This window comes from Pongo abelii, chromosome 21, assembly GCF_028885655.2.
Source record: "Pongo abelii isolate AG06213 chromosome 21, NHGRI_mPonAbe1-v2.0_pri, whole genome shotgun sequence".
NCBI classification, from domain to species: domain Eukaryota; kingdom Metazoa; phylum Chordata; class Mammalia; order Primates; family Hominidae; genus Pongo; species Pongo abelii.
Window position 1 is genome coordinate 49283746 of NC_072006.2, and position 24225 is coordinate 49307970.

The following is a 24225-nucleotide window of genomic DNA, read 5'->3' on the forward strand; positions in this document are numbered from 1 at the left end:
TCTGTGCCTTTGGGTATATACTCAATAATGGGACTGCTAGGTTGAATGGTAATTCTCTTTTAAGTTCTTTGAGAAATTGACACACTGCTTTCCACCATGATTGAACTAATTTACATTCCCATCAGCAGTGTATAAGTAATCCCATTTCTCTGCAACCTTGCCAGCATCTGTTATTTTTTGATTTTCTAATAATAGCCATTCTGACTGGTATGAGATAGTATCTCATTGTGGTTTTGATTTGCATTTTTCTAATGGTTAGTGATGTTGAGTATTTTTTTCACATGCTTATTGACCATGTGTATGTCTTCTTTTGAGAAGTGTCTGTTCATGTCCTTTGCCCCGTTTTTAATGAGGTTGTTTGCTTTTTACTTGTTAATTTGTTTAAGTTCCTTACAGATTCTGAATATTAGATCTTTCTTGGATGCATAGTTTGCAGAAATTGTCTCCTATTTTGTTGGTTGTCTGTTCACTCTGTTGAAAGTTTATTGTGCTGTTCAGAAGCTCTTTAGTTTAATTAGAACCTATTTGCCAATTTTAATTTCTGTTACAATTGCTTTTGTTGTCTTCATCATGAAATCTTCGCCAGGTCCTATATCCAGAATGGTGTTTTCTAGGTTATCTTCTAGGGTTTTTATAGTTTTAGGTTTTACATTTAAGTCTTCAATTCATCTTGAGTTGATTTTTGTATACGGTTTAAGGAGGGGGGTCCAGTTTCAGTCTTTTGCCTATGGCTAGCCAGTTATCTCAGGATCATTTATTGAATAAGGAGTCCTTTCCGCATTGCTTGTGTTTGTCAACTTTGAGTTACTATGTTTTTTTGTTTTTTGTTTTGAGACAGAGTCTTGCTCTGTTGTCCAGGCTGGAGTAATGCAGTGGCGTGATCTCAACTCACTGCAACCTCTGCCTCCTGGGTTCAAGTGATTCTCCTGCCTCAGCCTTCCGAATAGCTGAGATTACAGGCACCTGCTGCTACGCCTGGCTAATTTTTGTATTTTTAGTAGAGATGGGGTTTCACCATGTTGGCCAGGCTGGTCTCGATCTCCTGACTTTGGGTGATCTACCCGCCTCGGCCTTTCAAAGTGCTGGGATTACAGGTGTGAGCCACCATGCCCAGCCAATGTTTGAAAGGGTTAAAAAAGAAATCAGGCCACATTACCTGACTATAATGCAATGAAATTAGAAATTAACATTAATAAAGTAGTCAAAGCCACTTTATCCCACCTGGAGATATAAAAATATATTCCTAAATCTTACTTTAAAGATAAAATAAAATATAAATTATAAACAATTTAGAAATGAATAATAAGAATTATACCAAATTCAAATCCCTGTAATTCAGAACCTGTGGGAGGCAGTAAACAATGGCACTTAGAAGATTTATAGCCTTAAATGAATTTTGTTTTTAGAATACAAGAAAGATTATAAATAAGTTAAAAATAGGATAAAGATAACAGCAGAATTTAATGAAAATAGAAAACAAACCAAAAAGTTGATTGGTAAAAACCAACAGCAGGATATTTGAAAGGACCTGATATTTGGTAGATTTGATCAAGTTAAAAAGGAAGAGTGTACCAATAAACTGCAGTAGGGGAAAGGCGAGAGACAGTTACTAGAAACAGAATATGGCAGTGTGATCAGAGATTATTATTTATAATTTTATATTATTAAATTTGAAAACTTAGATAAATAGATGTTTAAACGTTATGCCATATTTACTTCCCATGTGGAAATGTAAATGCATAAAAATATGCAAGATACTTTTGAACAAGAAGAACAAGGTTGATCTTATTCTTTCAGAGACCAAAACATACCACAAAACCACAATAATGAAAGCACTGTGATATTGGCATAAGAATAGAACATAGGCCAGGTGTGGTGGTTCACCCTGTAATCCCAGCAGTTTGGGAGGCTAAGGCGGGAGGATCACTTGAACCCAGGAATTTGAGATCAGCTTAAGTATCATAGTGAGATCCCCATCTCTACAAAAAAAAAAAAAAAAAAAGAAAAAATAATTAGCTCGGCTTGGTGGTACATGCCTATAATCTCAGCTACTTGAGAGGCTGAGGTGGGAGGATCTCTTGAGCCCAGGAGTTCGAGGCTGCAGTGAGTTAGGATTGCACGACTGTATACTACCCTGAGTGACAGAGTGAGACCCCATGTCTTAAAACAACAACAACAACAACAACAAAAGATTAATGTTACAGAGTAGGACTGAGAAACATACCTATGTATGTATATGTGTGTGTGTGTACATAATATAGATAAATTTTTAAAAATATATACACCTTTGTTGGATGCATAGTTTGCATTATATATGAGTGTATTATATAATGATAAAACACAAAATAATGCAAACTGTAAAATTTGTGTAAATTTAATAAAACACAGATCATGCTACCATTTCTATGTATATGCACACATACAGCTGCATAGATAACAAAAGACAGGATCTAAAAATAACTTGAAAGTCATTACCTGTGGACAGAACTTTAGTTTTAGCTGTCTTTACACAGAGAGAGAATATATTACTATATTAATATATTACTTGCTTAGCTTAAAAGAAATAAATAGAGCAAGATACATTTTTAAACTTTCTATTGAGATTTTTACTGGTTTTAGTCTAAATAAAGTTAACCAGGTTATATATATACAGATTAAGAGAACCACAGTACTTTTCAGTCAGTTATCAGCTTTGCAAGTATTGTTGATTATTAGCTTTCAGTATCCTTAGGTTTTAGAGTAAATTTCCTATTTATTCAAATGAAGTTGCTTTCAGATTTCTTATGACTTCTTCTATAAAAAGAGTTGGTAGTAACTGGCCCTCACATATTAATTCAATCTATATTTATTGAGGTTCTCTGTGTGTACTATGTGTGAATAGATAAGACTGTGAGATCTTTTACAGCCTTCACTTTATCTTCCCGTCTTTGTATTCCTAACGCCTAGCAATTGCCCAGCTTAGAGTTAGCACACCATTTCAAATTAAACTCAGACATAGTCTCTGAATTCATTCATTATTTTATTCAACTACTAGTTGAATTAAACTCAAATATAGTCACTACACTTAGAGAGTTTATGATGTAGCAGAAAATAATCAAATGATTTTGATACATTATACTAATGATAGCTTACATTTATTGAAAATTTACTATGTGCCAGGCATTACATATGTTACCTCACTCTCAGAACCATCCCATGAGGTAGGAATGTTGTGATTGCCACTTTAGGGGTAAAAAAACTGAGGCTTAATAGGAAGAATAAGTTCAAGAGATCTATTGTACAACATGGTAACTAGTTAATAAACAATGTATTGTATTTTGAAAATCACTGAGAGTAGATTTTAAGTGTTCTCACCACAAAGAAATTGTAAGTATGTGAGGTAGCGCACATGTAAATTAGCTCGATTGAGCCATTTCACAATGTATGTACATACAGTATATCCTTATGAGGTTCATTTTATGAGGTTTCAGTTACCCACTGCAGTCTGAAAATATTAAATGGAAACTTCTAGAAATAAACAGTTTCTAAGTTTTAAGTAGCATGCCATTCTGAGTAACACGATGAAATCTTGTTCCATTGAGCATCATCCCGCCTGGGACATGATTCATCCCTTTGTCCAGCATATCTGTGCAGTACACGGTACCCACTCCTAGTCACTTAGGAGCCAATTTGGTTATCAGATCACCTTTTGGGGTATAACAGTGCTTGTGTTCAGGGAACCCTTATTTTGCTTAATAATGTCCCCAGAGTGCAAGAGTAGCGATGCTGGCAATTCCAGCTTGCCAAAGAGAAGATGTAAAGTGCTTCTTTTAAGAGAAAAGGTGAAAGTTCTTGACCAAAAATAAGGGGGGAAAAACCATATGCTGAGGTTGCTAAGATCTATGGTAAGAACGAATCATCCATCCATGAAATTGTGAACAAATGTGAATCTTCCATCCGTGAATTGTTGTTGTAATTGTTCTATTTTATTATTAGTTATTGATAAATTCTTAGCTGTAACAACTTTATAAATTAAACTTCATTATAGGTATTTACGCATGGGAAAAAGCTGAATATATAGGGTTCATTACCATCCACAGTTTCAGGCATCCACTAGGGTTTTCAGAATGTATCCCCTGTGGATAAGGGAGAGACTGCTGTATTTCAAAACATCATGTTGTATACAATAAATATGTACAATCTGTATTTGTCAATTAAAAGAAAACCCTGAGACTAAAAGGGAGGTGGTTGACTACAGTAATACAGACAGTTAGTGGCACAATGAGGATTTTAACCAAAGCAGTTTGGCTCCAGAGCCCATCCTCTTAACTATCTGTAATGCGTGGCATTTTTCTAGGCTATTCTGGTAAGTTCTATCCATAAAGTACATAAAGAAGGGGCTGTAGGAGCCCAAAAGAGAAAGCAAGAACCCCAGGGAAGGCACCAATAAGTGTCATTGGAAGTGTGTTTTGAAAGATGAAGTGTGTCTGTGGTGATACTAAGGAGTGTGGCATGGGTCCAGGAAGTACTGAGTAATTGAGCTGGAGCATTAGCAGTGTGGATGTGTGTAAAAGGGGAGGAAGGGAGCGAAGGAGAGAACTTCAGGTGAAGTAAATTAATGCCCAATGTACCCTTTTTTGCTGGAAATATTTAGTACTCTTTTAGATTTTTTCCTTGGTATATCAGAGAAATTAAAAATAGAGTCCTAATGCAGCACAGAGAGCTAATATCCATCTGAAGTTGTGTGATAATGGGTCCATCAGGATATAAAACCACCGAACTGTTAATTCAAAATTAATTTGATAAAAGTAACAAAACCTGAACAAAATTGATTGTTTGGATTCCCTGGATAGTTATAAGCCATTCAGATGGCTTTTTGTGGTAGGGAAGGATAAATTTTAGCCCTGAGTTTTTCCCAGGAGGCCGATAACAACCTATGATTCCACGAAACTTTATCTTAACCATTCTCTCCTAGATCAGGGCTCCAAATCTGATTGTAAGTTGAGATTTCTTTGGGTTTTTACAAAGAAGCTTTACTGAATTGTCAGAACATAGTCAGTTACTCATTTATTATTAGGTTGTACTTTTTGCTTTTGGCTGCACATGTTAGAAATCAGACACTTGCTGGGAGGCAAGAATTATTACTACCTTATTTATAATTAGAAATCATGATTGATATGGTAGAAGAGATGCTTTATTTGCCTACGCTTAAGTCAATACTGTCAAGAATGCATCTTGATGTTTCCTGGGAACTCAGTTATCTACAATTTGAAACTTTATCTGTCATTTCATAGAGACAAAAATAACTCTCCCAAAACATTTTGTGAAATTATTGTTCATTTATTTCAAAGTGAGTCTAAAAGTGCATATTCTTAAATTTACCAGCCTTTAATGGTAAGGTAAAATTTAACGTCCCATTACTCAGTTACAACAATCATCAAGTCAACTATTCTTGTTTTATTTAATCCTTCACCTTCACTATTCACCCACACTGCTTGTTTTGAAGCAAATCCCAGGCATATCTCATTTCTAAATATTTCATATGTATTTATAAAATATTAATGACCTTTTAAAAAATATAATACCTTTATCATACTTTTACAAATTAGGAGTAATAAATTTCCTTAATGCCAAAAAATGCCTTGTTACTGCTTAGTCTCCTGGATTTATATACATTTTTTAGCTTGTTTGAATTAGGATCCAAATGCGATTTATAGGAAGTTGGTTGATATGTCTCTTAAGCCACTTTTAACTTAAAGCCCTTCGTTTCTGCTACCCCTGCTCATGTACTTTGAGATACTGTTGGAGAAACCCAGTTGTTATCCCATATAGTTTCCCTCATTCGGGATATTGCTGATTGCATCTAAGTGGTCTTATTTAATATGTTCCCTGAGTTTCTTATAAATTGGTAGTTTTGTCTAGAACAGAGGTCCTCAGGACCGCTTCATACTTATAAACATTATTGAGGACCCCAGAGGGCTTTCGTTTACGCTAATATTTACTGAATTAGAATTAAAACTCAAAAATTTTTAAAGAATTTATTTACTTAAAAAAAAGCTAATTATACATTAATGTAGTTTTTTTCAATGAAAAATGACCATTTTCCCAAAACAAAAACAAATGAGTAAGAAAAATAACATTGTTTACATTTTTCAAATTTTTTGGCTTGGACAGATAGATGATCCTGTCTGTTTTGCATTCAGTCTGTTGTAATACATTGTTTTGTTTGAAGTATAGGAAGAAAGTCTGGCCTAGCAAAAAGAGGTGTAGTTGAAAAAGACAGAACTATTGGAATAGCTGTTTAAGATAACTGTGGATAGTCTTCTTTGACCCTATACCAAAACTCAACAAGTAGTGGTTTCTTATAGGTTAGTTGCAATGTAGAATATAAAACTAAATTCATGAAATTTTCTTACTCCGTATATTAAAATTCATTGATGTTTTAAAATTTTGAGTGGAACTTTTACTCACACGTGATTTTGTAACATCACGCATTGGGCATTTGGAAGATGTTGGTTCATTCAGTTACATGGATCTTCTAAATGTTGAAACATTTCATTAAACAATATAAAAAAAAAAACCACATTCCCTGAAGTTATGACCAGTCTCATCAGCAGAGTAGCTAAGTGTAGAGAAGTTGTCAAGCTCACAGTGGTAGATTCAAGTTTTCCAGAATACTAATTTTCATTTGAAGGTTTGAATTTTATCATCAGCTACAACACTCTTAGTTGTTTTCCTTTGAGTGACAGACTCACTTTTTTCATTTCTGAGAAAATGTCTGCCAGATACCCAAGTCCGAATACTCACAATTTGTCATTTTTCATGTAAAATGGTGCTCTGTGGAAAAAGCAGCTGGTTGAGCTTGCAGCTCAATTGCACAAGTGCTTTGCTTCAAAATGACCATTATATTTCAGTTACAACAGAAGTGCTATATGCGGACTTCCCATTTCATCATAGATACTATTAAAAAGACATGAATTTTTTTACTACTTCATCAAGGACATTCTTAAGGGTTTTTAAAAAACTGTAGCCAGTGACTGTAAAGAATGCAATAACTGCTGACACTATTTGGTGCCACTTTTTGATTTATACTGAGGCTAACAGTTTTAGCCCCCACTGCTTTTGTGTAATCAGTACAGATGTCAACACAGTAGAAAAGTCAAAAAGTGTCTTAAGATTAATATGAAAATAGTTTGGTCTTACAGAGTCCCCTAAGAGTGTGTCAGGGATCTTCCAGGGGTCTGCAGGCCAGACTTTGAGAATTGCTGATCTAGAAACTTGATCAGAATCAGGTTCAATTTTTTTTTTTGGCAAGGGTATTTCATAGGTGGTATGTATACTTTCATCAGAAGGTTCATAATATCTGGATATATGGTCATCTCTCTTTTTCTGTTGTTAGAAACCAATGAAGGTCATTGTCTGGATGCCATTTCATTAGAGATTACAAAGTGGTGACATTTGATCATTTCTTCTCCATTTACCAATTGAAGTAAAGAAGCATTTCATTATTTAGATAATCTCAGGTACAATGTATATAGAAAAGACAGACTATGCACTTGATTTTTTAATTTTTATTATAATTTTCAAAATAATGTATTGGTTCCCTAGCATTCTCCAAAGATATAACCAGTGATTTTTTTTTGTATCATAAATTCTTGGATTTAAAAATATTTGATCTGTTTCAATCCTTTCAACTATTTCTTATGTTCAAATGGTTCCATCTTGTTATAACCCCAGTAGTTACTTTTAAATGTTTTATTAAATGCTTTATATACTCCCTGGTAGTTTGTGAGAGCATCCTTGCTTTCTAGTATGATGAGATGTGAGATGTTCCAGGCTCATCTTGTCCATGTCTTGCTCCAAACCTGGAAACAGACATTTTTTTTTTAAAGGAACTCAGGTTTTTCAAATGGGAAATGGTAATTAGAGACCACAGTCTGGGTGCAAGTTGTGCTCATTGCAGTTAGGTCATTTTTTTCTAAGCCTTTTCAATGTATGAATCCAGGAAATGTGTTTATTACAAACTCATGCATTCTTATGCTATTTCCAGTGTAGATTGAATACTACTAGTTTTTTTCTTAACCACTTTCATCCCACATCTGTAATCCTTTCCCCCATGCCAAATATCTTCCCAGCAATTCTAATATAATTACTCATTTGTTTTTCAATTCACAATAAATGTCAGCCTCAGAATAATAATACCAGTACTTCTGACAACAATACTGAAAACAGTTAAAGATTTGTGTTGCAGCTTGTTGTCCTTAGGGACATCCCATATAGATGTACAATCAAATTATTATGTGTTAAAGCTACTGGGAATAATTTCTGTGTGGTTATGCCACAAACTCAATTGGCTGATAGGTTTTTTTGTTTCATTTTGTTTTTTGTTTGAGGTATTGCTTTTTATTGTTTTGCTTTATAATTATATAAACTATATGGTTCCAAGGGGCAAGTCTACAAAACAAAGTTGTTCAGATTTAGTTTCTATTCCTATCTCCTCTGTTTCCTCCTTTTTTTATGTTTGGGAGATATACACAAGACACATGCGTGCACAGACAAATACGTGTGTGTTTGTACTACCATTCTGAGATAACAGTAGTGTCCTATCCATACTTTTCTCTGTTTTTTGTTAATTATATATCCTAGAAATTACTCCATAGCCGTACATAGAGACAGTCCTCATTCTTTTTTCCTATGCTTAGTATTCTATTGTGAGGGTGTATTGTAGTTTATTCAGCCAGTCCTCTGTTGATACACATTTAGGTTGTTTGCAACAGTTTTTAAGTTGATTGCTTCATAAACCTATTCATAAATAGGGAATGCAATTTTTTATGATTGTTTTGGTTTTTTAGGTTCATGCTTTGTCAGTTTTGAGAAGCAAGTTACATGTTTTAAGCGTGTTTAGCTTTTTTTTTTTTTTTAAAACAGCAAGGGGTGGATTTATTCAGAGGTCTCCCTCTGCCACATTTTAGTGCTGTTTGTATAAAGCAGCCCCTAAGACTCTAGTCATAACATCACGTGTCACAGGAAGAGTGAGTAATCAATCTCCTGGCAAACATTGTTTTTTAGCCTGCCCCAGGTATTAAAATGTTGCCAGGTGTTAACAACCTGGAGGCCTGGAATTCCTAATTGCTGTAGTCAGAACCTGAAATTTTTAAAGTTTGAATCTCATTACAACCAAAGCCAGATTTGGTTCAGTTACTTTAATTTTTCTATAATTTGAAGTCAGAAAAGAAGAAGAAAGACAACTGTAACTTCAGTGTTGTTTATTATTCATCAAGAAGGTTTCAATGGCTGAAATTTAAAATGTAAATTAGCTATTACTCTAGAAAGCACAGTTTTTTTTTCAGCTGAGATGAATGTATTTTTCTTATTCCTGGATCTATAGCCACACCTTTGAATTATGATCTCATTCACTTAGACACATATTTTTCACTCTTCTTCTTTTGAGCTGTTAAAGATATTTTCTTCAGTCTTTCTTTTCAGCTTTACCTCCTGTTTTTTTCTCACACGAACTCTTGACAATTCAGTAATCCTTATTCCTGGGACATGAAATGTTGAGAAGACAAAGGAGATTTATGCAAGTTTTCCCACTCCATCCAAAGAAAGGGTCTCTATTAGAGCTCTTGAAAGTGATATTTGCTTATGTAGCCCAGTGCCTCTGAAAGAAAAAACATGATGCAGAACTTTTCTCATTATCTAAGGTGTGTTCCTGGTGTCATTTCCCTCTCTCAACAGGACCACTTTTACCTAATACAAATCTGGATCCTCCACTACTCAAATGAAATACAACGCAATTAGCATCTTTTGTCTTTGATAACACACCTACTCCAAGCACCAGTAATGCTGGAATGGAAATCATGTTTCATTTCCTTTCTTCATTTCTCTGTTGGAGTTTGATGCTGATATTACTGAGATTTCTAATGGACAGTGTAGGGAGGAGAAGTCTGATTGATGGTAATTTATTGTACTGCTACTGAGAAAAAAACACAACTCAGGATATTGGGTGTTCTATACATCCAGATTTTTTGACTGAAAATGTTAGATTTTACTTTTTCTTTTTAAAAAATGTCCAGCTTTTAAGTTCAGGGGCACATGTGCAGGATGCGCAGGTTTGTTACAGAGGTAAATGTGTGCCATGGTGGTTTATGACACAGATCATGCCATCACTTAGGTATTAAGCCCAGCATCCATTAGCTATTCTTCCTGATGCTCTCCCTCCTCCCAAGCCCCCACCCTCTGACAGGCCCCAGTGTGTGTTGTTCCCCACCATGTGTCCATGTGTTCTTATCATTCAGCTCCCACTTGTAAGTGAGAACATGCAGCGTTTGGTTTTCTGTTCCATGTTAGTTTGCTAAGGATAATCGCCTCCAGCTCCATCCATATCCCTGCAAAGGACATGATCTCATTTCTTTTTATGGCTGCATAGTATTCCATGGTGTTCATATACCGCATGTTCTTTATCCAGTCTATCATTGATGAGCATTTAGGTTGTTCATTACAGCACTATTCACAATAGCAAAGATTTTACATTTGTTTAGAAGGCTTGATAAAGTTGCAGTTGTGTACCAAAGTGTACCAAGTGTACCAAAGTGACTGTTCTTTTAGTGAAGAAGCAGTAGGTTTGGTAGTTAAGATCATTGCAATCAGGCTTTCAGGGTTCAAGTCCTGACTTCACCATTTGCTGAGTAGCTGTGGGCCACTTACCTCTCCTCTCTGAGCATCATTGTCCTCTTCTGTAAAATGAAGTAATACTAGAACCCATAGGATACATTTTGAACCTATATGAGAGTTAAATAGAGTAATGCATATCAAGTGCCTGCAATATAATACAGATTGAGTATTCCAAATCTGGAATCCTGAAATGCTCTAAAATTTGAAACTTTTGAACAGTCAAAGAAAGTGCTCATTGGAGCATTTCAAATTTCATATTTTTGGATTAGAGATGGTCAACAGGTAAGTATAATGCAAATATTTCAAAATCCTCCAAAATCCAAAGTTTAAAACACTTCTGGTCCCAAACATTTTGGTTAAGGGATACTTCACCTGTAGTCACTTCATAAATGTCAGCTTCTCCTCCCTCCTTCCACTTTCCCCTCCTTTCTTGAAACATTGTCCATGGAGTAAATTTCATTACCTAAACTTTTCCCCCAGTGATCTGCCATTGCCTTCTGTCATAAAACCAGAGATACATTCCCAAAGAATACTTGCTCCCAGAGGGACTGATCTAAAACTACTTTAAAACAAAGGAATTAAAACTATTACTGCTTGGAAATTGATTACCAAAGTGATCATAGGTATCAGTTTTAGAACTTCGTAATGCTTTCTTCCTTTCTTTTCCTTACATCTCTATACAATAACACAGTGTTTCTTTCTACCCACCTCTCAAATCATGAACTGTTGAGGTTAACAGAAATTTTCAAATCTTGAAGCTCTGAAACTACTTCCCTTACAGTAACATACTTCTACCAATAGATGCCGCCCTTTCACTTCTTGAGTGCACAATCGCCTGTGTGGCATTTGCTTAAGGCAGAGCTTGCTGGCTATGTAAAATGAATGATAAAATTATTGAACCAGGCTGGGTGAATGATAAAATTACCGAACCAGTGGCTCATGCCTATAATCCCAGCTTTTTAGGAGGTTGAAGTCGCAGGATTGCTTGAGCCCAGGAGTTCAAGGCCAGTCTGGGCAACATAGTGAGACCCCATCTCTACAAAAAATAAAAGCACATTTTAAAAAGTTAGCCAAGCAGGGTGGCATGTGCCTGTGGTCCCAGCTACTCAGGTGGTTGAGGTGGGAGGCTTACTTGAACCCGGGAGTATATGGTTTTCAGTGAGCCATGATTGTGCCACTGCACTCCAGTCTGGGCAACAGAGCAAGATCGTGTCTCAAAAAAAAGAAAAAAGAAAAAAGTTACTGAATCACTTTAGAAATTTGACATTGTGTGAAGTGAGTTTCTTTGAAAATAGGGAAAACTTGTAACACAGACCAGTAGAATGAATATTACATTACATCAGAAGAAGGGTGAATGGCCCAGGCTTTAGCTGGGACCTTGGGTGAGTCACCCTCCTCTTTGAATTTTAGTTTGTGGTCTGTAAAAATTAAACATAGTAGTACCTATCCTGCTTTTCCCACAGAGTTGGAGAAAGGATCAAATGAAATATACATTGGGTTATTTGAACTAAGTTTACTTTCAAAACTTTGATAGAATTTTATTAGCCAAGAATTATAAGGCCGTTGATGTTTATTTTTAGTTCATTGTGTATTAAGTATTATCACTTATTTTTATTTCACGTTTTATTTTACTATTATAAAAAAATTAGCTCTTTGAATGATGACAAATAATTCAGAAGTGAGGAAGACAAAGAAGCAGTTAAGCCTGGATTTCTGGTATGACTCTGTTTGCTGATGATAGTAACATTATCACTTTAGATCTAGGTAGCATTTAATATAGTTAAAGATGCATTCATAGTTTCTTCTTTTGTTTGGCAATGCTTCCAGTATTTCTGTGAGGTAGCAGGGTGGGGTTCTTATCCTCTTATCGTTTGAGGAACTGGAGCCCAGAGACATTTTACAAAGGCATCTTTCCTACTTAGTGCCAGAATCAGGTCTGGAACCCAAACCCCTAAGTGGCTTCCTGTCTGCATTAATTCGTAAGTATGTGTGTTTTCTCACATGAAAACAAAAACAAAAACTATGCTTACATATTAAATACCCAATATTATAAACCAGGAAAAAGAATCTTTCAAATAACATGTGATAGGGACTATAGTAACCAGGAAGAATGATTTCAGGTTTATTGCATCTTCCTGGGAATTTCGTGACATTAGAGGACTATTTATTATTAACTCACAGTGTTTTTTTCATGCTTATTGAGAACACAATGCAGATTGACAAGCTTTGTATTTCATTAATTGTTTATGCAAACAATTCTTATTGGAGCAATTTAATTTGTACTTTCTTTTGCTGTTATTTCTTATTTACTTTCTAATTATGGGTTGTACAGTAATTTTGCTGTTGTCAGAAAATGTCTTTTTGTTTGTTTGTTTGTTTGTTTGTGAAGGAGTCTCGCTCTGTCGCCCAGGCTGGAGTGTAGTGGCCCAATCTCGGCTCACTGCAACCTCCACCTACCAGGTTCAAATGATTCTCCTGCCTCAGCCTCCCTCATGAGTAGCTGAGATTACAGGTGCATGCCACCATGCCTGGCTAATTTTTGTATTTTTAGTAGAGATGGGGTTTCACCATGTTGGCCAGGCCGGTCACGAACTCCTGACCTCAGGTGATCCGCCTGCCTCGGCCTCCCAAAGTGCTGGGATTATAGGTGTGAGCCACTGCACCTAGCCAGAAAATGTCATTCTAACTAAAAAGGCATTATTATTTTAAGAACATTTTTGGTTTTCGCTGGGTGCAATCCCAGCCCTTTGGGAGGCCAAGGCAGGAGGATTGCTTGAGGTCAGGAGTTCATGACCAGCTTGGGCTACATAGCAATACCCTGTATCTACAAAAAAAAAAAAAAAAAAAATTGGCTAAGTGTGGTGGTGCGTACCTGTAGTCCCAGCTACTCAGGAGGCTGAGGCAGAAGGATCGTTTGAGCCCAGGAAGTCGAGGCTGCAGCAAGCCATGATTGTGGCACTGCACTGTAGCCTGGGTAACAGAATGAGACCCTATCTCAAAACTAAAAGGAAAAAAAAAAAAAAAAAGCAAATATAACCTCTGAAAACAAAGGTATCTATTGTGGAGGAATCTTAATGGATACAGGAAATATTTGATATATTTTCTGGTTATATCTCTGTCACAGTGTGCTTGTCAGTCTCATTCAGGCACTTGTTCCTGAACTTTTCTTCTCTTCTACTGTGTTATCTGTTGTCTAATCAGTATGGACTTTTCTGCTAATTTTCTTTTCTTTTTTTTTTTTTTTTTCCCGAGACGAAGCCTTGCTCTGTCACCCAGGCTGGAGTGCAGTGGCATGATCTCGACTCACTGCAACCTCCGCCTCCTGGGTTCAAGCAATTCTCCTGCCTCAGCCTCCCGAGTAGCTGGGATTACAGGCACCCACCACCACATCCGGCTAATTTTTGTATTTTTAGTAGAGACAGGGTTTCACCGTGTTGGCCAGGCTGGTCTTGAACTCCTGACCTCGTGATCTGCCCGCCTCGGCCTCCCAAAGTGCTGGGATTACAGGCATGAGCCACCACGCCCGGCCTAATTTGCTTTTCTTACTCCAGTCTTAGATAATGAATATTTTTAGTAATCTTCATATTGGTTGCTCATTATCTTGTCTAATTTTAAATTTTATTGGCAGAGACACTTGGTCTCTTAAGACTAACTACATTGTGGAATTTGACAAGGAACTGATGAAAATAGCAGTTATTTAATGCTCATTGTGTGTTAGGTCCCTGTAAGTGTTTTATCCCACCTTCTTTTCATAATATCCTCACATGGTAGATCTTATAGATCTTATTCCCACTCATTTGACAGAGAGGCTTTGAGGCACTAGGTGACAAAAGATGCTAGGTGACCTGTCCCACCCTTGGTGCATGATTAATAAATGATAGACCATTATTTTTCTCAGAATAACACACGTTTGTTTGCGTGAGAATGGTTATATATGTGCCGATGGTGAACATTCATCTAATTCAGATGCTGCATCTTTTCTTTCTCTAACGTGTGCAGCCCTTAGCAAATTGCCATAGCATGCCGGTGCTCAGAATGTGTTATTTGATTATGTTATTTGAGCCCATTGTGTACTCTTTGGAAAACTTTTTAAATTTCTTCAGATTTTCTTTTTGTAATATCCATTCATCTATGTGTATAGGAATATGTTAATTGGACTATAATTTCATAGATGTGGAATTTAGATTTCTTCCCTGCTTCTTTGGTAAAACTGTAGTAAAAAACATTGATTGGAAATACAGTGTTGGGAATTCCCTTGATCGAACTGGATAAAGCATAAAGCATTTAGCAAAGTGCCTGGCATTCCTACTCTGTTATTAATATGTGGGTTCCTTTTAGAGTGATGGCTTATTTATAGTGAAGGAGAGCAGTGGATTGGGAATCAGGTCTCAGCTCTGACTGTAACTAGCTTTGTGTCCTTAAGTAAGCCACCTAACCTTTCTGGGACCCTGTTTCTTTGCTAGAGGTAAGATTAAGCCTTCAAGAGCCCTCAAACTCTCTTGATCTTTGTTTGCCAATTTAAAAAATGCAGCTAATGCATCTCTCTCATAGGGATCATATGAGCCTAAAATAAAGAGCTTGTGTAAAGTGTGTAAAAGATGCTCAGTATATATAAGGTTCTTTTCCTGTTCTTTTAAAAGCAGAGAAATGCTTAGGACACCCAGGATGCCAACATGAGCATAGAAGGCAGTCTAATATACCAACCAAGAGCGGATAGACTTGGATCCATTGCTGGTTTCATTATTTATGGGACCAGTAACTCTAGGCTGGTCACCCAACCTAGAATGAATATACTAATCATATTTACTTCTGAGTTATTGAAAAGATTAATTTAAAAATGCTTTTAAAGTGCTTAGCAGAGTATTTGACATAGAGTAGGCATTCAGTAAATTTTATTTACATGTATAACACTTAGGGTGGGAGACATGGATGAACTACCAGAAAAGGGAGAGATACTGAGGTAGGCTGCCCCAAAAAAGGAAGGTAAGAGGAAGACCGACACTTATTTCACACTTTTGTTGCAGGCCCTGCTAGTTCACACATTGTTTGCTTTGTGATTTTTTTTTTTTGAGATGGAGTCTTGCTCTGTTGCCCAGGCTGGAGTGCAGTGGCGTGGTCTTGGCTCACTGCAACCTCTGCCTCCTGCATTCAAGTGATTCTCCTGCCTCAGCCTCTCGCCACCATGCCCGGCTAATTTTTGTATTTTTAGTAGAGATGGGGTTTCGCCATGTTGGCCAGGCTGGCCTCGAACTCCTGACCTCAGGTGATGCATCCGCCTCGGCCTCCCAAAGTGCTGGAATTACAGGCGTGAGCCACCGTGCCCAGCCGTGATATTTATTTTATACCTAAGATGAGCTTAATTCTGTTATGACTTTCTTGTTCCTAGGGTGAGATTAATTCTGTTATGACTTTCTTGTTCCTAGGGTTTAAATATCAAGGATACTCACTAAAACACTAATAGACCTTTTGTGTTTTCTCTGATTTCTTCCCTTCTGTGCCTGCCTGGAGGCTATAAGTCCTGGACAGTTCCCACATTGATGTGTTTTTTTTCAAAACAGTTTTATCCTGATGGTGCATTTGTTAATGTAAAACAGCTCAAGTAAATGTATGTGCGTATGTATGAAAGAGACAGAGAGAGACAGCGAGAGCTGTATGGGATCCATCAGCTGCCGAGTGTACCCTTTCATCTAGCAGAGTTCACATTGCAGAGCATTGGATCAGAGGGTGGCCAGCAGCTGGAGGGAGAGCAAACTTGAATCTACTTTATAGACCCACTAGTCACTTCAATTTGCCCTTTACTTAGGAGAAAATACACAGCAAAAACTGTTCTTTAGATATGGATGCATCTAGTTTAATAAATCTTAATGTAGTGCTATTAAAAATGAGGTAAAGTCAGGAAATTTTCTACCCCCTCCCAAGTGCTCTTATTCCTAGATATGCAGGACCAAGCATAAAGTTATTTTCACACATTGGGAAGAAATGTTCCATTCCAATTTCAAGTGGAGGTTTTCCACTTTTGGAAGTGCTGCTGAGACTGCAATTATAAACTACAACTATTCTTTTAAAACAGTTCCTGGGATGAATTGAGATCTTGCAGTAAAAATACCATATACAATCTGTCACATTATCTGTGGAACTCTTCTCTATGCCAGCTTGGTCAGTGAGGGTAACAGCTGCCCAGAGTTCATTGCTAAACGGATGTTTAACAATGGTACTATGAATTCAGCACTTCATATTAGAATAATGCTTGAGTTCCTGGTATTCGGTTAATAGAGTTTTACATACAGTGATATAGAAAATATGTGATGCACAGGATTTCAGCTTTTTAAGAATTCTCACCACTTCTCCTCCCATCTCAATTTTGTTGTTGTGGAAAATGAAAATCCCACAGGAAAGCCAAGTGTAGTCCTCATTCCCTGACTTCTGGCTTTGTACTCCATCACTTTCCACTTCCTTCCCCTCCCCTTTCTACACTGTTCACCTGGGCCTAAACGTTGAATGACTCCAGCCTCAAGGAAAGCTTCAAGTTAGACTAGATGACCTTTAAGGTTTTGTTAATCCTGAGAATCCGTTTGGCCACATCAATGAGCTCTTTTGTATCTACTCAAATGTGATAGAACAGATGAGCATTCAGAGTAAGGGGATCTTCCTAGGCTGGCTGCAGAGAGAACAGTCAGCAGTGCTCGTCCCATGGCTATAGATTACACATCTCACTCTGGGGGTGTGTGGGGACTGGGGAAGGGGGAGCCAGTTTGGCCTGTGGCACATGTAATTTTTATACTTTGAACTACTGAAATGGGTCTGAGTTCTCCAGCTCTTCAGTGATCCCACCACTTGCTGTTTTTGTTTTATGACCAGACTGTTGAATTTATTTCTGTTGTCTTTGCCAGCCTCTCAAAACATTTGTGTTTGTGATCTCTGATTTAACCAGTCTCCAGTTGATGGTCATTTAGGTAGCCTTCAGCTTTTTAATATTAATAAATATTGCTTTAATAACATCTTTGCATGGTATGCCCTTAGAATTAATTCCTGCAGTAGAATTATTGGGTCAAACTGTTCATAAATTTGAAATTTTGATACATATTGTTAAATTTCCCTATCGTTTTTGGTATGTGAATTGTCACTTTATGTTATTTACTGAATTTTCCATGTAATTCTTATTTTCTTTATTGATTTTAAAGACTTCTTCAGCTATCAAGTCAGGTTATGAACCTTTTAACATATGTGGTAAAGATATTCTCCTAGAATATCTTTTAAAGCTTTGTATATGGTATCTAACTTCAGACATTTAAATTTTTATATATTTTGATTTATTAGCTTTTTCTTGTGGTTTCTGGAATTTTCTGTCATGTTTGGAAAAGTTTTTCACATTCTAAGATTACAAAAATATTAACCCTTACTTTGTTTTAGAATGTTTTATTATTTTTTCTTTCTCAGTATTTAATCTATCATGTATTTGTCTTGGTGTTAAGAGTAAGGTAGCAATCGAGCTTTATATTTTTCTTAACAACCAAGGATTTAAAAAAATACATAATTCATTTAGAATTACCAAATCTTAATAGCTTATAGTACCTAAAAGTGGCTTGTTTTTACAGATAGAAAGTTTCCACTTCAAACTCTGAGTTTTAATGTTTTTCGGCTTTTAAAACCTCTAGAAAGAAACTGTGAACAGAACACCATATTGGTTTTGGCATTAATACCTTAATGCGTCTCGAATAGGCTGATTCTACAGAATTTGATCCAAAGTACTTCTATGTCTTGATCTTTTTTTGCCAAGCAAAATTGATTGTTTCTAACCAAAAGGCCTTTAGTGCCACACTGAAAGAAAAGGGGGTCCTCCTGTGCTGGCTGTATTTTATATAATTTGGCATCAAGTACAATGCTTTTTATTTTTCTCTTTAGTTTCTTTCTTTTCTCTAGCCTCTGATGGTCCAGGCCTCTTGTTGCTGGGGGGTTTTTTGGGAGACAAATTCAAATCCTTTCTGTCTAGCTCATTGTTATTGTATCTTTTAGTGCGTTCCTTTTTTCATGGTAGTTAAATAAGTGGTTACCAGGGGTCTTTCTTTGACAGTTATTACTAGCTTCTCTTGTATAGTAGGATTTAGCTGTGGGTTGATTTGTTGTGCTGGTATGTTTTCAGCTGCAGTGATGCATTGCTCTATCACATAGATTCTTTTTATAGCTTCATTAGAGGTGTTTTAGTTCCTCTTTTGAATATTTATCTGAATATCTTAGTACCTTGGCAGTCACACTATCCTAAATTATTATAGTGCCTTTTAAAGTAGATTTTGTCATTGAGGCTTATGTTTAGGTCAGGCTTGCAGGCAGGGAGACAGATTATGCCATTGTGGTTGAGAGGCATATAGTGGTTAAAACCACTGGAGTTATTCTGTTAGGGCTCATAGCCTATCTTCTCCACCTATTATGTCACCTGTCTAACCCTTGTCTTATCTGTCAAACATGGTAAAGTCATACCTCTTTCATAGGGCTGTTGTGAGTATCAAATGAGATACAGGTTGCGTAATCCCAAATCCGAAAATCCAAAATCCAAAACACTTCTGGTCCCAGGCATCTTGGATAAGGGATACTAAACCTGTAATGCATGTAAACCACCTTAGGACAATGGTCCTTATTGCTGGCCTGCAATAAGTACTTAATAGATGTTATTATTTTCTTCTTTTTTGGTGTTGGTTTGCTCTTCTATAATGTTACAATGCTATTTTTTTAAGCTTCTAGTTGTAAAAACACACTCATTATAGAAAGTTTAGAGACTGAAGAAAAGCTTAAAGAAGAAAATGTCTTACAACTCTTCCACCCCCCCATCAATAATAATTACATTTTAACATTTCCTTCCAGTTTTTTAATACTTAGATATTATTTTACACAGCTGAGATCATTCTGCATGCATAATAAATCTTGATTTTTTTCACTTAACATATCTTAAACATTTTCTCATATCATTAAAAATACTTGTGAAATCATTTTTAAGGGTCACATAGTAGCCTATCACATTATATTCTTTTGATTGATTTAATCATCCTCTTTTTACGTGGCATTTAACATTTGGGGCTTTTTTGGTTGGAGTTGGGTTGTTTTCAGGCCATTCTAATATATTAAGCCAGGCTTTTTTCTTGTCAACGGGAGGTTTGGGGATTGAGTCTTTGGGATTGTTTTTGTTGTTGCATTTTTTTGCCTGTTGAGTGTGTGAATTAAGCTGGGGTTTTAACCATCAGCACCTGCGCTCTCAGACTCTTGCCACCACCTTTCTGGACAATCTCCATGCTCTGCTTTTTAAGCTTTTTCTGATGAGTTTCTTTTCTTCTGTGCTAGAAGAAAGATGAATGGAGACTATGATTGGTGTTTAGGTTTCTGACCCGGCAGTGCCATGTGAATGCCCAGTAGCCAGCCAAGGTCAGCACCACTGCCTGTTAATGGCCTTTTACTGAAGTAGTCCTGCCGAGCAGTTTCTGGTGAGAAGACTATCCTAAATTGCTCTTGACGGGGTACACTATTTTTGTTTCAACTTCTTATTTTTCCTGTAAAGCTTGGTTTAAAGTATGTTGAGACTGAATTTATTTGTGCTTTGGAATATAATGAGATTTTGTGCTCTTTTCTTTCAGAAAACTAGCCAAGAACAGCAGTCTGGAAAAGACATATGTATCCAAAATTGCCAGGGAAACCTGCTGTGTAGATACGCTTTCTGAGAAACCACATGGTAAATGAATGTCATCTTTGTCCAGGCTACCACAGTAGCTTGATTCTACTGGTGGATCATGCTAGCTGATTTGAGCTTGGTTTTTAACTCAGTTATTGAAATGGCTTTGAGAGCAGGACTTAAATGTCTGTGGTTTTTGACCTCAAGAGGTTGCTTAAAACAGTATCAGCCTGTGTGAGCCTGAGACCGTTTTTCATTTCCTTTGTTTGGTTCGGAGACTGCTTGATCCATGGCTGCTTGGCAGGCTTCTTCTTTAGCGTTCATTCTTGTGGCCATTTATTCTCTGATATTAAACTACGGGATGATTTTAATCTCAACTACATGGTGAGAAAAAGAGCTGAGTCCAGACTGGCTCAGAAATGGAGCCTAAGAACTGCAGTAAGTATCATAGCACCTTAGGCCCTAGGAAGGGCTGTTCCATGGTTACTTCTGTGTGGCTTCACTGTAAGCACAGGTGACAGATGGGCATGTCTTGAATTCCTAGAAGCCATTGTCTCTCTCAATCATCTGTTCCAGCACTGTATCAGAGAATGACAAACTTTCAGGATTGAAAAGGGTCTTAAAGGACATATTTTCCAGCTCTTGCTATATTTCCAACAAGAGGCATCATCTCACATTTGCTTGACTACCTGCAGTCATTTCTGAGAAGAGGGAATTCCACAAGTTGGAAGTAGTTCAAATCATTGCTCAAAGCTGTGTGTAAATATAGTAGTTTTTGGGTTTTTTTTTTTTTTCAGCCAAAATTTGTCCCCAGGGAACTTCTATCCATGAAATTTTGATTACTTCCACGGGAACTTTAGCAAAAGTTGGTTGGGATTATCTGGATTTTCCGTTTTGCAGATAGAGAAAGCCACCATCTCTTTCCCCTAACTACTTAGTACTATGGTAGCTTGGGTTGAGGAAAATTTGCCAGTTCATTGTTACCAAGGCAAGTAACTAAATCATGGGTTCTCTGTATGCTAATGCTGCCCAGCATATAGGCTTTACTGCTGTCTGTGCTTCATTCTCTCTCTCTGTTTAGCTGAGAAAATGAGTGTGAAAGCACTTAGCCAATAGTAGTAGATGTTGGGTGACATTTCATTAAAAGTGCAGACTCCTGGCCAGGTGCGGGGCTCATACCTGTAATCCTAGCACTTTGAGAGGCCAAAGCGGGAGGATCCCTCGAGCCCAGGAGTTCGAGACCAGCCTGAGCAACATAGCTAGACCTTGTCTCTACAAAAAATTAAAAAATTAGCCAGGCATGGTGGTGCCCACCTGTAGTCCTAGCTACTCAAGAAGCTGAGGCAGGAGGATCACTTGAGCCCAGGAGTTTGAGGCTGTGATAAGCTGTGATTGCACCACTGCACTCTAGCCTGGGCAACAGAGGGAGACCCTATCTTTTTTTTTAAAAAAAAAAAAAAAAGGAAAAATACAGACCCCAGAGTCAGACGGAACCTGATTCAATTTTGATTTCAACCACTTGTGGGCTGTGTTAACCTCAATGGATTATATAATTCTTCAAACCTCAAATTCCCCATCTGTAGCACTGGGTTAATAATTATAGCTGTAAGATTTAATGAAGAGCAAATGAGATTAATACATATAAAATACTTAATGTATGGCTGCTAATAATGAATAGTTAATGCTTAAAAAATTCTGGCTTTTATTATTGCTATTGTTACTATTCCTGTAATCACTGTACAGGGTCCCTGAATCCTGCCCTCTCATCAAGGCAATACAGGCAGAGCTTAACCTTCTGTCCCACCTGTCCTTGTGATTTCTTCTCTCCATAGGACTACCCTTGGTATTCATTTTCACCTGATTTACCAAGAATAGCAATATAAGCATCAAAAGAAGGGGTGAGGATGGGCATGTACACAATTACTCTGGCCCCTGGATATCCCTGCTTGTCTTACATGGGGAGGTTTCAGGAGTGATCTCGGTACTCTGCCGTGTTGTCAGAACTGGAGGTTGGGCGTTAACTTTTTTTTTTCTTATTTTCCTGCCTTTAGGGAAAACACGTATATTCAGAAATATCATGGTTGTCTCTATTTTCAGAGATGGTTTCATCCTCTGTGGCTCTGTCATTTGAGTATGTGTTTTTAACAATCTACTCATTCTACTTTGTCCTTGTGGTCTAGATTTCTTAGTGGGCAGTTTTGTTTGGTTTCATTCCAGATGTAGGTCTCTGCCACTTCCCAGGACATCTTAATTTCATGCACATTTAAAAATTTATTGGCATCAACTTTCAGATTTTAAAATTTGCAGTATCTGTATTTATAGCTTGCTTTTCATTCCTGTTATTTGTTTCTTCTTTTTTTGGGGGGGGCGGTGGGGAACAATCTTACCAAAGTGTAATTTTTTTTAAGCCCAAACCAGCTTTTGGTTTTGTTGATCCTTGCTACTGCACATTAACTTTTGAATTCATTAATTTATGTTCTTACATCATTTTCTTCTTTCTGCTTTCTATGGGTTTATTTTTCTTTTCTTCACTTGGACAATTTAGCTTACTAATTTTTAATTATCTTTCTTTTTCTTTCATTCTTTCTTTTTTTTTTCTTTTCCTTTTCCCTGAGACGGAGTCTTGCACTGTTGCCCAGGCTGGAGTGCAGTGGCTTGATCTTGGCTCACTGCAACCTCTGCCTCCCAGGTTCAAGCGATTCTCCTGTCTCAGCCTCCCGAGTAGCTGGGACTAGAGATGCGCACCACCATGCCTGGCTAATTTTTGTATTTTTAGGAGAGACAGGGTTTCATCATGTTAGCCAGGCTGGTCTGGAACTCCTGACCTCATGATCTGCCTGCCTCGGCTTCCTAAAGTGTTGGGATTACAGGCGTGAGCCACCGCGCCCGGCCTAATTATCTTTCTTTTCTAACATACGTTTAAGGCTGTAAAATTTCCTTTAAATATTATTTCAACTACCTGCCACAATTTTTGATATGTAATATTTTTGTAAAGTCAGATTTGTTGAGGTTTAATTTATATGCTATAAAACATGCTCCTTTTAAGTGTACAGTTGGATGAGTTTTAATAGAAATATACAGTTGTATAAATACCACCATAATCAAGCTATAGAACATTTCTAATATCCCATCAAGTTCCCTTATGCCCTGTTTTTTGTCCCTAAAGTTTTGTCTTTTCTAGGATGTCAGATGAATGGAATTGTGCAGTATATAGCCTTTTGTGTTTGGCGTCATTCACTTAGCATACTGTTTTGAGATTTGTTCATTTGTTGCATATGTCTGGAGTTTGTTCCTTTTTATTGCTGAGTAGTTTCCATTGTATGGATATTACCAGAATTTATCTGTTCACTACTACTTTATTTTCAGTGGGAGAAAATGAGAGTATTTTAATTCTGCATTTGGACTGTAAATATCATCCAGACTCTTCTGGATTGGAAAGTGTCTTGGCATTTTTCAAATACAAATATTTATTTAGGTTTTATCATTTTGAAAGTTCTTCCATTAGTGGGCAAACATGAGCTCATGGGTATTCACTTGCACCCTTCCTCCCTGTAGCAGTCTGGGTTCAGAGAGGAGATAGAAACCACACAGTAAGTTAAAGAGGGGAAGTTTAATGTAATAAGTATTACCTATGATAAAAGAGTAACTATCAGATATGAAGAAACTCTGTAGGGTTCCCTAAGGCTGAGGGCGTATATCCAAGGGGCAGAGAGCAGGCTATCCAGTGGGTAGCGGGGTGTGGGCCCTGGCTGGGCCAGGAGGCCTTCAGAACACAAGAGCCATGTGGAGGCTTTGGTGTCCATGTCAGCTGAGCTCCCAAAACGTTAGGGTAGGCTGAGCCTGCAAGGTCACAGAAAGACCACGTTCTGGGCTGTAGCTGGGCCACAGTGTCGATGGTCCTTACACCCACATTGCCA

General features: G+C 37.2%; 1 protein-coding gene across 5 annotated transcripts in view; it reads left to right on the forward strand.

Annotated features, from left to right (window-relative positions):
* STK4 (serine/threonine kinase 4) overlaps positions 1 to 24225 on the forward strand; it is a 113176-nt gene that overhangs the window by 66200 nt on the left and 22751 nt on the right. Inside the window, exon 11 of one of the 5 annotated variants that reach the window (XM_054541813.1) lies at positions 20274 to 20372. The exons of the other annotated variants lie outside the window; for them this stretch is intronic. Coding sequence (XP_054397788.1) covers positions 20274 to 20357 — 84 coding nt within the window. The 3' untranslated portion in view covers positions 20358 to 20372. Of the gene's footprint in view, positions 1 to 20273; positions 20373 to 24225 lie in introns of those variants that run through there. 5 annotated transcript variants of the gene reach the window in all.